Below are 15,418 nucleotides of genomic sequence, written 5' to 3' on the forward strand. Positions count from 1 at the left end.
TAGCCTGCTTAAAGATGACTAGGGAGAGAGAGGTGTAAGATGAGTGGAGCGGTATAAAACACCTGCCAACGCATAATTATCCCTCTAAAATGGCTTCCCTGGTCTTCATCATCAAATGGGAAGTGATCAGTTATTCTTGTGATTAAATTACAGACTAAGGTGGGGGAGCGAATTGGTGAAATGAAAAGATGGACGTTTTTGCACGAGACAGCGGCTACGAGGGTAGTTTTTCTTTTTGAAGGTGTTGGAAACAGTGCGTCTGCAGCGTGGTGGTGAGTGTGAGGCGTGCAGAAGTGGTAATGTTGCAGATTATGCCCTCTATGCGGGTCACGGGGTTAATGAAATGTCTGATGAGAAATGCAGTTTGCCTCCCGTCTATCTCCCTCTGTCAAGAAAGAGCTCCTTTCTAGATGTTTTTTCTCACTGGGGTTTAGGGGGTGAGGGGGAAGAAAAATCTCAAAGATGAGTTTTTAATCTCTTTAACATTTCCATGTTCTACTCAGGATTGACACGGGGGCTCTGTTGATCTGGAATTGTTTATGACCCCTGCCTAGCCGATGGAGTGCCCAAAGGACCCTTGACATGTTTATCCTATCAGAACCCATTCTACGGCTGACTCCCTTTTCCTTAGAGTAGGGAAGTGCGGGGAGAACATGGAGTATAATAATGATGATGATGATGAGGAGGGCTGTAATTGCAGACCTACGCAGTTTGGTCCATAGTCTTCACAGAATGGTGTAAGACCACCAGAATTGTTGAGTCAGGCCAAACGCTACATAACATCCAATGATAATGTAAGTGTAGTCTGGAGAGGCTGTAAAATGGATTCCAGTCAAGACCGATTTACACAGGTTTATTTCTCTGTAGTCTTCCAACACTCTCTCAGCCTGCTTCAGATAATGTGTTTGCTGTCAGCAGTTTGCTCTACAGGTAGTGTTTCTGATGGATTCTGGGTGACAGTTGTGCTGGGCCGACTCTCTTTCAGGATCAATTGAAGTGATTGCAGTCATTTGTTTACCATGTTTTCAAACTTTCTCGACTGATTAGCGTCATCAAAATCAAATTATATTTTATTGGTCAATAACATATTTAGCAGATGTTATTGCTGGTGTAGTGAAATGCTTGTGTTCCAAGCTACAACAATTTAGTATTACCTAACGATAAACACATATGAAAGAATGGAATTAAGAAATATATGAATATCAGATTGCGAAATGTCGGAGTGGCATTGACTTACATACAGTAGAAAAGAATAGAGTATATACATATGAGATGATTAAAACAGTATGTAAACAAGAGACTATTGTTCCATTTATTAAGTGACCAGTGATTCTATCTATATAGGGCAGTAGCCTCTAAGGTGCAGGGTTGAGTAACAGTCTGATTGCCTTGAGATAGAAAAACAGCTTCTGTCTCCCAGTCCCAACTTTGATGCACCTGTACTGACCTCGCCTTCTGGATGAGGTGAGGCCCTGGCTCGGGTGATTTGATGTCCTTGATGATTTTTTTTGCCTTCCTGTGACATTGGGTGCTGTAGTTGTCCTGGAGGGCAGGTAGTTTGCCCCCGGTGATGTGTTGGGAAGACCACTATTTCAGATGGTCAGTGATGTGTACGCGGAGGAATACACTACTTCAGATGGTCAGTGATGTGTACTCGGAGGAATACACTATTTCAGATGGTCAGTGACGTGTACGCGGAGGAATACACTATTTCAGATGGTCAGTGACGTGTACGCGGAGGAATACACTATTTCAGATGGTCAGTGATGTGTACGCGGAGGAATACACTATTTCAGATGGTCAGTGATGTGTACGCTGAGGAATACACTATTTCAGATGGTCAGTGATGTGTACGCGGAGGAATACACTATTTCAGATGGTCAGTGATGTGTACGCTGAGGAATACACTATTTCAGATGGTCAGTGATGTGTACGCAGAGGAATACACTATTTCAGATGGTCAGTGATGTGTACGCAGAGGAATACACTATCTCAGATGGTCAGTGATGTGTACGCTGAGGAATACACTATTTCAGATGGTCAGTGATGTGTACGCGGAGGAATACACTATTTCAGATGGTCAGTGATGTGTACGCGGAGAATACACTATTTCAGATGGTCAGTGATGTGTACGCTGAGGAATACACTATTTCAGATGGTCAGTGATGTGTACGCTGAGGAATACACTATTTCAGATGGTCAGTGATGTGTACGCTGAGGAATACACTATTTCAGATGGTCAGTGATGTGTACGCGGAGGAATACACTATTTCAGATGGTCAGTGATGTGTACGCTGAGGAATACACTATTTCAGATGGTCAGTGATGTGTACGCGGAGGAATACACTATTTCAGATGGTCAGTGATGTGTACGCGGAGGAATACACTATTTCAGATGGTCAGTGATGTGTACGCTGAGGAATACACTATTTCAGATGGTCAGTGATGTGTACGCTGAGGAATACACTATTTCAGATGGTCAGTGATGTGTACGCGGAGGAATACACTATTTCAGATGGTCAGTGATGTGTACGCTGAGGAATACACTATTTCAGATGGTCAGTGATGTGTACGCTGAGGAATACACTATTTCAGATGGTCAGTGACGTGTACGCGGAGGAATACACTATTTCAGATGGTCAGTGACGTGTACGCTGAGGAATACACTATTTCAGATGGTCAGTGATGTGTACGCTGAGGAATACACTATTTCAGATGGTCAGTGATGTGTACGCTGAGGAATACACTATTTCAGATGGTCAGTGATGTGTACGCTGAGGAATACACTATTTCAGATGGTCAGTGATGTGTACGCTGAGGAATACACTATTTCAGATGGTCAGTGACGTGTACGCTGAGGAATACACTATTTCAGATGGTCAGTGACGTGTACGCGGAGGAATACACTATTTCAGATGGTCAGTGATGTGTACGCTGAGGAATACACTATTTCAGATGGTCAGTGATGTGTACGCTGAGGAATACACTATTTCAGATGGTCAGTGATGTGTACGCGGAGGAATACACTATTTCAGATGGTCAGTGACGTGTACGCTGAGGAATACACTATTTCAGATGGTCAGTGACGTGTACGCTGAGGAATACACTATTTCAGATGGTCAGTGATGTGTACGCGGAGGAATACACTATTTCAGATGGGCAGTGATGTGTACGCGGAGGAATACACTATTTCAGATGGTCAGTGATGTGTACGCTGAGGAATACACTATTTCAGATGGTCAGTGACGTGTACGCTGAGGAATACACTATTTCAGATGGTCAGTGATGTGTACGCGGAGGAATACACTATTTCAGATGGTCAGTGATGTGTACGCGGAGGAATACACTATTTCAGATGGTCAGTGATGTGTACGCTGAGGAATACACTATTTCAGATGGTCAGTGATGTGTACGCTGAGGAATACACTATTTCAGATGGTCAGTGATGTGTACGCTGAGGAATACACTATTTCAGATGGTCAGTGACGTGTACGCTGAGGAATACACTATTTCAGATGGTCAGTGATGTGTACGCGGAGGAATACACTATTTCAGATGGTCAGTGATGTGTACGCTGAGGAATACACTATTTCAGATGGTCAGTGATGTGTACGCGGAGGAATACACTATTTCAGATGGTCATTGATGTGTACGCTGAGGAATACACTATTTCAGATGGTCAGTGATGTGTACGCTGAGGAATACACTATTTCAGATGGTCAGTGATGTGTACGCTGAGGAATACACTATTTCAGATGGTCAGTGATGTGTACGCGGAGGAATACACTATTTCAGATGGGCAGTGATGTGTACGCTGAGGAATACACTATTTCAGATGGTCAGTGATGTGTACGCGGAGGAATACACTATTTCAGATGGTCAGTGATGTGTACGCGGAGGAATACACTATTTCAGATGGTCAGTGATGTGTACGCGGAGGAATACACTATTTCAGATGGTCAGTGATGTGTACGCGGAGGAATACACTATTTCAGATGGTCAGTGATGTGTACGCTGAGGAATACACTATTTCAGATGGTCAGTGATGTGTACGCGGAGGAATACACTATTTCAGATGGTCAGTGATGTGTACGCGGAGGAATACACTATTTCAGATGGTCAGTGATGTGTACGCGGAGGAATACACTATTTCAGATGGTCAGTGATGTGTACGCGGAGGAATACACTATTTCAGATGGTCAGTGATGTGTACGCTGAGGAATACACTATTTCAGATGGTCAGTGATGTGTACGCGGAGGAATACACTATTTCAGATGGTCAGTGATGTGTACGCGGAGGAATACACTATTTCAGATGGTCAGTGACGTGTACGCTGAGGAATACACTATTTCAGATGGTCAGTGACGTGTACGCGGAGGAATACACTATTTCAGATGGTCAGTGATGTGTACGCTGAGGAATACACTATTTCAGATGGTCAGTGATGTGTACGCTGAGGAATACACTATTTCAGATGGTCAGTGATGTGTACGCGGAGGAATACACTATTTCAGATGGTCAGTGACGTGTACGCTGAGGAATACACTATTTCAGATGGTCAGTGACGTGTACGCTGAGGAATACACTATTTCAGATGGTCAGTGATGTGTACGCGGAGGAATACACTATTTCAGATGGGCAGTGATGTGTACGCGGAGGAATACACTATTTCAGATGGTCAGTGATGTGTACGCTGAGGAATACACTATTTCAGATGGTCAGTGACGTGTACGCTGAGGAATACACTATTTCAGATGGTCAGTGATGTGTACGCGGAGGAATACACTATTTCAGATGGGCAGTGATGTGTACGCGGAGGAATACACTATTTCAGATGGTCAGTGATGTGTACGCTGAGGAATACACTATTTCAGATGGTCAGTGATGTGTACGCTGAGGAATACACTATTTCAGATGGTCAGTGATGTGTACGCTGAGGAATACACTATTTCAGATGGTCAGTGACGTGTACGCTGAGGAATACACTATTTCAGATGGTCAGTGATGTGTACGCGGAGGAATACACTATTTCAGATGGGCAGTGATGTGTACGCTGAGGAATACACTATTTCAGATGGTCAGTGATGTGTACGCGGAGGAATACACTATTTCAGATGGTCAGTGATGTGTACGCTGAGGAATACACTATTTCAGATGGTCAGTGATGTGTACGCGGAGGAATACACTATTTCAGATGGTCAGTGATGTGTACGCTGAGGAATACACTATTTCAGATGGTCAGTGATGTGTACGCGGAGGAATACACTATTTCAGATGGGCAGTGATGTGTACGCTGAGGAATACACTATTTCAGATGGTCAGTGATGTGTACGCGGAGGAATACACTATTTCAGATGGTCAGTGATGTGTACGCTGAGGAATACACTATTTCAGATGGTCAGTGATGTGTACGCTGAGGAATACACTATTTCAGATGGTCAGTGATGTGTACGCGGAGGAATACACTATTTCAGATGGTCAGTGATGTGTACGCGGAGGAATACACTATTTCAGATGGTCAGTGATGTGTACGCGGAGGAATACACTATTTCAGATGGTCAGTGATGTGTACGCGGAGGAATACACTATTTCAGATGGTCAGTGATGTGTACGCGGAGGAATACACTATTTCAGATGGTCAGTGATGTGTACGCTGAGGAATACACTATTTCAGATGGTCAGTGATGTGTACGCTGAGGAATACACTATTTCAGATGGGCAGTGACGTGTACGCGGAGGAATACACTATTTGCCGCATGTTTTTTGCACAACATGACAACATTCCCTTTGCATTCTCTCTCCAAGTTTCTACAGACGGCTCTGTCCACCTGCCTTTACACTCTCATTCTGTTCTCTGAAATTAGGTTGGAGAGAGGGGGAGAACAGGAGGGAGAGGAAGGAAAAGAGATGGAAGGAGAGACAAAGAGAGGCAGGTGGTTAGACAGAGAGGAGGAGAAAATGAGAGAGCGGGAGAAACAGGATTGACCTTACTTGCAGCAGGCGGGGACTCCAGAGGACTACCTGTGGAGCTCTTTTCTGTTTTAAGAACCGTATCTTTAATTCACTTATCAAATATCAGCGTCCCGGAGAGATGATACATGGAGGGGCTCCTAACCCCGGCATCCATTACCCTCAACCCACTGTTTGATTAATGCCTTGCCCGCAGAGAAATATGGTATTGAGCCGGGCATCGTCACGGTAACAAGAAGCTATCTATTCTTGGCCTTGATGAGAAGTGGCAGTATAAGGTACTTAGACCCTCCTTTTGACACTTACTTTTGGAAGGATTCTAGCCTCTCTTTTTATTTATGTGACAGTCAGCAGAGGGCACAGGAAAGACAAGAGGGGAGGCTGTAGACACCTTCGTTGATACTCAAAGGGAACATAAGTTCCCATTGACTTAAGGCCCCATTTAGAATTATTGTAACAGAGCTGCAATAGCATGCTCGTCTATTTTAATGTGTCAATCCGGTCTGAGATAATGACTCACCTGAAGCAAGGAGTGGTCTTAGTAATGAGTCAGGTTGACTATTATGCACTATTTAGCTAACACAGGGAAGGACACCTGCTTGTGCCTGGGCTCTGTTAGCCTGAGTTTAATTAACTCAGTAGAGACTGAGACTACTGCACTCCTAGGGGGGTGCTCCGCATGCTCGCGCGCACACACACACACACGGAAGCGCCATGCCAAGGACATCTCTCAAGTGAAGCTGACTTAACCACATATCCAGGGAATTGAAGAGAGAGGCTTCATGCCTCATTTTCCTCCCTCCTTCACTCATCCCTCTATCCCTGTCTGTTCCCCTCCCTCTCTCTTTCCTCTATCCCTCCATTAGAGGGGATTTTTATTTTAGGTCCTATCCTTCTCAGGACCAAAGGGGGGGTACCCAGCAGACTAGAAGCTGGGCTGTAACAAGCTCCAGTCACAAACAGTCTCCAAGGGATTTCCTGCTCTGCTCTACAGTGTGTTAGAGATTATAGGTGTTCCACTTGTTCAGCAAATGAGAGTTAGCCAGACAGCCAATTTCGGTGTGTGTGTGTCCTTCACCGTTACACTGCGACCGGGTCTACCTGGTAATAACAGGCTCTCTGACAATGGCGATTATCCCATCTCTCTGTAATGCGCCAGTCTCACTTGAGTCATCTGTAAGCACACATCCCTCTCTCTCTCTCCCAGCACTGCAGTGTTGCTGCTGCACCAACACACCGCATGGCACTTCTGCCTTCAGAGCACGTCTTGGCCTCTTAGCTCGCCCCACGTCTTACTTTCATGCTTAATTACCTGCCAAGATAGGACCAAGAAGACACACGGTCAAACACGTCATGACGCCAGTAACATAAATACAAGGAGTTTGGGAGATTGGGGGGAAAGTAAAGCTATAAAAAATAATGTGTGGGGAGGTTGTGTGTGAGAATGTGATGAGGTTTTAATAGCGGAGGTGATTGGTGGTGCGTGGCAGATCTAACCCTCCTCTCTTCTGGCTGTATAGCCCTCCTCTCTTCTGGCTGTATAGCCCTCCTCTCTTCTGGCTGTATAGCTCATAAGGCTAGAGAGGCTAGAGGCCAGTCCCACCTCACTACCCTCACAGTACACACACCATGTTTTATTGCCCACAGCTAGTCAACATACGCATGGTAAACAGGCACATCATACAGTACATTTCACACACACACACACACACACTGGTCCACAGTGCCTCACCCTGGTCTATCTGTCTGTCTCTCTCCTATAGTTGATGAAGAGGAGCTGAGGAAGAAGATCACAGAGGATCTGCAGAAAGGCCTGTTGAAGGAGAGGGCGAAGGCTGAGCAGGAGCTGCAAGCATGGTGAGACACACACACACATATCCCTATGAACCACCATGGTTAAACACCACCACATCAGCCTTACCTGTCCACTGTAGTACAGTAACTGTCCTCGAACAGCCTCATACAAAGCAATGCAGTAGGTGTTAGAATGTATCCTGTCTAAGCCCCACCCCTGACCTTAGCCCTTCCATTAACCTCTATGGGACTGAGCCACACCCTCTACTTCTCTGATTGGTCCTTTGGTTTGTTGCGTTCTTTGAAGGGTTGTGAAGCCAATGGTAATTTACCAAAGTTACTGGAATCTTCAGTAAATTTGGTAATTTATACTTGAATATTTAAAAAATGTATTCATTTTTTTGTCTATTGTCCATGAATTTCTATGTGGAAACAGCGTTGATTAAACCAGTGTTTTTCCCAGTATGGTTCATGAGAAAATAGCCTAATTAATGAAAAAAGCATCTAACCCCCAATGACATTATTTTAAATTACAACTGCAACTCTTCCAACTATTGACGTTTTTCACAACTGCCACCAGTTTGACGGCAAAACATTGTCAATAAATACATATTATTGACTTAGTAAAATAATGCATTTCATGCTGTATGTACAGAGTCTTCAGAAAGTATTCACACCCCTTGACTTTTTCCACATTTTGTTGTTACAGCCTGAATTTAAAATGGATTAAATTGAGATTTGTTGTCACTGGCCTTCACACAGTACCCCATTTCAAATTGGAATTATGTTTTTTGAGAATTTTACAAATTTAATAAGAAATGAAAAGCTGACATGTCTTGAGTCAATAAGTATTCAACACCTTTGTTATGGCAGGCCTGAATACGTTCAGTAGCAAACATTTGCTTAACTATTCACCTAATAAGTTGCATGGACTCACTCTGTGTGTAATAATATTGTTTAACATGATTTTTGAATGACTCATCTCTGTACCACACACATACAATTATCTGTAAGGTCCTTCAGTCGAGCAGTGAATTTCAAACACACATTCAGTCACAAAGACCAGGGAGGTTTTCCAATGACTTGCAAAGAAGGGCACCTGTTGGTCGATGGGTAAAAATAAGCAAATTAGACATTGAATATCCCTTTGAGCATGGTGAAGTTATTAATTACACTTTGGATGGTGTATCAATACACCCAGTCACTAAAAAGATACAGACTCCTTCCTAACTCGGAAAGGAAACCGCTCCGGGATTTCACCATGACGCCAATGGTGCCTTTAAAACATTTGCATAGTTTAATGGCTGTGATTAAAAACTGGGGTTGGATCAACAACATTGTAGTTACTCCACAAGACTAACCTTATTGACAGAGTGAAAAGAAGGAAACTTGTACAGAATAAAAATATTCCAAAACATGCATCTGAAGTAATACTGCAAAAAATGTGGCAAAACAATTCAATTGTTTTCCTGAATACAAAGTGTTATGTTTGAGGCAAATCTAATATAACACATTACTGAGTACCACTCTCCATATTTTCAAGCATAGTGGTGGCTGCATCATGCTATGGGTATTCTTTAAATCTTTTTGGACTGGAGAGTTTTTCAGGATAAAAAAGAAACATAACATAGTTCAGTCTGTTTTCCACCAGACACTGGGAGATTAATTCACCTTTCAGCAGGACAATAACTTGAAACACAAGGCCAAATCTGCGCTGACGTTGCTTACCAAGAAGACAGTGAATGTTCCTGATTGGCTGAGTTAGTTTTAACTTTTTTTGACCAATTTGACAGAACTTGAAGAATTTTGAAAATGGTAATGGGAAAATTATGCACATTCCATATGTGCAAAGCTCTTAGACTTACCCAGAAAGACTCACAGCTGTAATTGCTGCCAAAGGTGATTCTAACATGGTTGAGTTCTTGTATAATAAAGATGCAGTATATTAGTGTTTTACTTTTCATATAATTATTATTATTATTTACAAATGTGAGAATTTTTCTTTGACTTTAGAGTATTTGGTCTAGATCATAGATGACAAATGGCAATTAAATCCATTTTAATCTCACTTTGGAACACAACAAACTGGAACAAGTCATTGGGTGTGAATACTTTCTGAATGTACTGTATAGTTTCCTGATTCCAAAAGAAAGGGAGAGAAAGCACACTTTTGCAGAAACCCCCTGCCAATTCTGTGTTCCATTAATAGTAAAAAAGGTCAGATTCATCCCTTCTCCCACATGTGTTCAATCTATTTATCTTCCGAAGCACATCAGCGTTTATTTCGTCCCCCTTACCTCCTATACTATTTTTGGGGCTCAATTAATCATGCCTGCGAGAGGGCGCCATCGAGATGTAATTTCCTGGGCGCTGAGTGGGTGATCTATTAGCCAGCCTTGATGAGGCATCGTGGCTTCCTTCCCAGCGCCTTCCCCACTTCTCAGCTGCATCCCAAATGGCTCCCTATTCACTATATAGTGCAGTACTTTTGACCAGGGCCCATAGGTGTAGCCATTGCACTCTGGTCAAAAGTAGTGTGCTATGTTGGAAATAGGGTGCCATTTGGGTTGCAAAACTCCCTTTTCCTCCCCTCTTCGCCACAATAGAGCAGGTGCATGTCCCATCAAGTCTGATAAACACATCCTTCCCCTCTAATGGTACTGGATGGGCTCCAAAGACTTACCAGTGAATGACTAAGTCGTTTAGCCTAGCGCTTAATGTAGCTGCTATTACAGTATGGATGGGAAATGCCCCTATAGAGTGAATGGGAGGCGCTAGCATTAGGCTATGGCTATTAAGGTTTTTTGAGGTGTGTTTAAGGGGGGCTATTCACAGGAACAAAGATCATTGTTTAGTTGTTGAGCTGTTTTGTCTTTTATTGACGTAAATGTGTGTTGTGTATGGACCTCTATTCAGAGAAGTAAACGTAATGTACCAATTTGAGTGTAAATTGTGGCCTGCAATTAATTCTGTTCATTATGATGGTGATGTCGCTGTGTGCTCGCTCAGACTGTCCTCCACTTATTTGGTTTACCTCTTCACTGTTTTAGGTGCTTTTGTTACTTTTTATGAACAACGGTCATTCAAAATTTAAAAGCAATCATCTGTAACCTGTTTGCCAGCACGCATGCCCTCCAACGATGTGTGTGTGTGTGTGTGTGCGTGTGTGTCCCTCTTAATACCATGGAGTAAACATTAGTAAAACAGCTTTATGGGTCATCTTTGTTGATCTGGCTGGTCTTTCCAGTCGGGCCCAGGCACTAACCTGGACAAATTGCTATTGATAAAGAAATGTATTTCCTGTCAGCCATAATAAAATAGAATTTAGAACGAGCATCTGTCTTGGTTTATATGGCATTGTTGGCTGAAGCAACAGGGATGGGAAGAGGTAGTGCCTGTCGCATCTCCCAGGGTTGAGTCCCAAATGGCACCCTATTCCTTATATAGCGCACTACTTTTGACCAGGGCCCATAGGGTTCTGGTAACATTTAGTGCACTATATAGGGAATAGGGTGCCATTGGGGAAGCAGCACCATTAAAGGAAAGTACGGGGCTTTATTGACCATGATGCTGTGCTGCTTGGATGGACAGAATCAATATTTCCCTTAATGTCGTGTCCCCACCAAGTTCTCTCCTCTCTGACTTTTTTTATGATGTTTGTGTTTTCATTTGGCTTTAGTAGAGCCAACAAGTCTTGGGAGTGAGACTTGGAGAAGATAATGCACTATAAGATGTTTAACTCCCTTTGCTGTGTGACTCATTCATGTTTAGGCCTGTCGCATCTCCCAGGGCTGAGTCCCATTGGCACCCTATTCCCTATATAGCGCACTACTTTCGACCTATAAGATGTTTAACTCCCTTTGCTGTGTGACTCACTCATTTTTAGGCCTGAAGACATTGTGTGAATGTTCACTTTTCGAAATGGTGAAGGGGGAAGAGGTGGTTGATGCAAATGGCCAGCATACAGTTTGGAACAGAGTCTCCAGGATGTTGGATGTGGATTTTCAGCAACTGTAGCTGTTAACAGAAGGGCCAAACATGCTGACCACACCGCCTGCGTTGCAAAATACATTTACACGTTATTCAATAATTTCTTCCTAATTGCACGCGAGCGCCAACGAGCGTCTGCTTAGCCAGGCACTAAAATAGAACTTGGTTCTATTTTGGACGTGTGACACGCTGCAAGTCCCGCCTCTCCCATCTCCTCATTGGTTTTTAGGAGCATATACACACGTGGGTGATTTGAAAGATGGAGGTCCACACTCAGTCCTTGTGGCGGTGGTAATGCACCTTAAAGTTGGTTGTCAACCACCATATAAAATCCATAGAAGCATCCGCACGCGCAGAGCTGGTTTGGTCTGCATTTAAGGTATTTAAGTTGGTAGGTGAATGGTAGGCTAACTCTACTCTGTAAGGTCTTTGAGTTGGTAGGTGAATGGTAGGCTAACTCTACACTGTAAGGTCTTTGAGTTGGAAGGTGAATGGTAGGCTAACTCTACTCTGTAAGGTCTTTGAGTTGGTAGGTGAATGGTAGGCTAACTCTACTCTGTAAGGTCTTTAAGTTGGTAGGTGAATGGTAGGCTAACTCTACTCTGTAAGGTCTTTAAGTTGGTAGGTGAATGGTAGGCTAACTCTACTCTGTAAGGTCTTTGAGTTGGAAGGTGAATGGTACAGTAGGCTGACTCTCTACTCTGAGGCATTGGCCTTCTCTCCTCTCCAGGATATCAAATCTTCCTTCTCTGCTAATTTGTCATCCTTATTATGTCATGTCTGTTTTTAAAAAAAAGAATCTTCTAACTTTGAGTTTTCTATTCATTTGAATTTATTGGGGAAAAGGTCCACCATTATCTTTTAATTGAAAGAGATGTTGGCACAGAAGGCTCTTTCACAGCTTCTCCATTTATTTATTTATTTATTTTACCGTTATTTTACCAGGTAAGTTGACTGAGAACACGTTCTCATTTGCAGCAACGACCTGGGGAATAGTTACAGGGGAGAGGAGGGGGATGAATGAGCCAATTGTAAACTGGGGATTATTAGGTGACCATGATGGTTTGAGGGCCAGATTGGGAATTTAGCCAGGACACCGGGGTTAACACCCCTACTCTTACGATAAGTGCCATGGGATATTTAATGACCTCAGAGAGTCAGGACACCCGTTTAACGTCCCATCCGAAAGACGGCACCCTACACAGGGCAGTGTCCCCAATCACTGCCCAGGGGCATTGGGATATTTTTTTAGACCAGAGGAAAGAGTGCCTCCTACTGGCCCTCCAACACCACTTCCAGCAGCATCTGGTCTCCCATCCAGGGACTGACCAGGACCAACCCTGCTTAGCTTCAGAAGCAAGCCAGCAGTGGTATGCAGGGTGGCATGCTGCTGTCACTCCATCAAAGGTAATTGAACTGCGATGGTGTTTAGCAGACTACTTGTGATCAGGAACCTGTGCTGGAATAGAGGTGTCATGACCAGCTAGCATAAGATTGGATTGTTTTAAACTTAACTGGTAGTGTTGACTGTAGTAAAAACTGACTGAGTCAAGGTGTGGAGTTATGAATGAATTGACCGTTGGTCAAACCCATAGTGTGAAGCTGTCACAGACAATTAGTGACCTGTGAACTTACCTGGGTCTCATCTTTGCAGTAGTTCACTCATTCCCTCCTCTATCATTCCTGTTGTGTGTGTGTTGTATCCAGATGTTCATACCATACCAGGGTATACAGTATTACCGGAAGGGCACAAAACTATTTAGGCAACAGGGATCTTGATCCAGAAGGGGATTGAATGTCTCTGCTGTAACCAAGAAGCTTGATGTTGACATCTAGCCACTTAGCTAGCAAGTTAGCAAACTAAATCCATAGCTGGAGTCCTGAGCCGGACAACATGTTTTTGACACCTCTAAGATTTCTAATAGTTAGACCGCTGCACCACTATAAGTTAAGTATAAGGCACTGCGGCTCAGTGCAAGAGGCGTCACTACAGTCCCTGGTTCGAGTCCAGGCTGTATTACATCAGTCAGTGATTGGGAGTCCCATAGGGCGGCGCACAATTGGCCCAGCGTTGTTTGGGTTTGGCCGAGGTAGGCCGTCATAAGAAGTTGTTCTTAACTGACTTGTCTAGTTCATTCTTTATTTAAATAAGCAGTGGCGTAGCGCGCACCCCCACAGCCCCTGTGAGTTGCCTCAATAAATAAAAAACTATACTGTATTGAAGATCATGCCGTCATTATTTCGAAAAGAATACCACTATACAGTATATCGCCCAACCTAGTGTGTGTGTGTTTGGTGTCACCACTGAGCTGGCCAGATGGTGCCATGCTTCATTAAATGTAGATATCTGCAGTGAAACTGCTACTACTGCTTACTACCTCTGTTAGAACACACAACCAATACAGAAGACCTCCCAAAATGGGCTTCAGGAATATCTCATACACACACTTTCAGTCCCTCTCTCATTCACTCACAGAATATGTGTGGAGTGTTCATTTGCGGGCGGCCCTATCTCATTTAAGGCGGGGTGGCTGCAGGGAGCAGATTTTCTGAAGACTCCTCTGAGAGGCGTCAGAGCAGAAAGGCTGCAGAGTGAAAGAAATATGCAGTACTCTTCTCGCTCTCGACCTCATATTCTCTCTATCGCTCTGACTTCTATCCTCTATATTTACCTCTTCTATTCTCTCTCTTGACCTCTCCTCTATATTTACCTCTTCTCGACCTCTATCCTCTATTTACCACTTCTCTCTCTCGACCTCCTAGCCTCTATATTTACCTCTACTCTCCTCTTCCTCTCAAATACCACACAGCTCTTATCTCTTTCTCCTCTCTGTCCCTCTTCTCCTCTGCTTTGTCAGCACTCACTGCTGTGCCCTCTGATTGGGGTTGACCTGTGGTGGCCCCTAAGCGCTGTGGGAGAAAAAAGAGGCTCAGTGAGGATGCCACTCAGACTGATACTCAGACAGGGACAGACAGACACAGGTCTCACTTCTCAGGTTGTTCTTGTCACCACCGGGCATGGCTACGTTGAATTAAGTGGGACACAGTGGTGAGACCAGGTGTCACTGTGGTGAATGTGGCAGTAGGTGTCTCTGAGTGCCACTGTGTTTAACACCAGAACCACTAGAGCAGTCATTTGGACTGCTTAAACAATGGCATTATAGTGAATATAAGTGTCGATATGGCAGCAATCAAATAGTCAATTTTTGTCAGCCCGTGCTTACATGGTATGAGTCTTCAGGCATTGGCATCAGTTGGGGCATGTCCATGTCACATAAACAATGAAAGCTGGTGAGTGGGTTACAGGTGTTTTTTGCTTGATATGTATGATCAGCAATAAAAGAAACGTCCCTTTTTCAGGACCCTGTCTTTCAAAGATAATTCGTGAAAATCCAAAACTTCACAGATCTTCATTGTAAAGGGTTTAAACATTGTTTCCCATGCTTGTTCAATGAACCATAAACAATTAATGAACATGGAGCTGTGGAACGGTCGTTAAGACACTAACAGCTTACAGACGGAAGGCAATTAAGGTCACAGTTATGAAAACTTAGGACACAAAGAGGCCTTTCTACTGACTCTGAAAAACACCAAAAGAAAGATGCCCAGGGTCCCTGCTCATCTGCGTGAATGGGCCTTAGGCATGCTGCAAGGAGGCATGAG

General features: G+C 43.7%; 1 protein-coding gene across 3 annotated transcripts in view; it reads left to right on the plus strand.

The window, feature by feature from the left end:
* LOC129844148 (MICOS complex subunit MIC19-like) overlaps window positions 1–15,418 on the plus strand; it is a gene marked incomplete at its 3' end in the record, with an annotated part of 78,789 nt that overhangs the window by 6,710 nt on the left and 56,661 nt on the right. For all 3 annotated transcript variants that reach the window (XM_055912554.1, XM_055912557.1, XM_055912555.1), the window contains 1 exon segment: window positions 7,735–7,828. In XM_055912554.1, coding sequence (XP_055768529.1) covers window positions 7,735–7,828 — 94 coding nt within the window.

The sequence above is a fragment of the Salvelinus fontinalis genome, unplaced genomic scaffold (assembly GCF_029448725.1).
Source record: "Salvelinus fontinalis isolate EN_2023a unplaced genomic scaffold, ASM2944872v1 scaffold_0181, whole genome shotgun sequence".
Taxonomy (NCBI): domain Eukaryota; kingdom Metazoa; phylum Chordata; class Actinopteri; order Salmoniformes; family Salmonidae; genus Salvelinus; species Salvelinus fontinalis.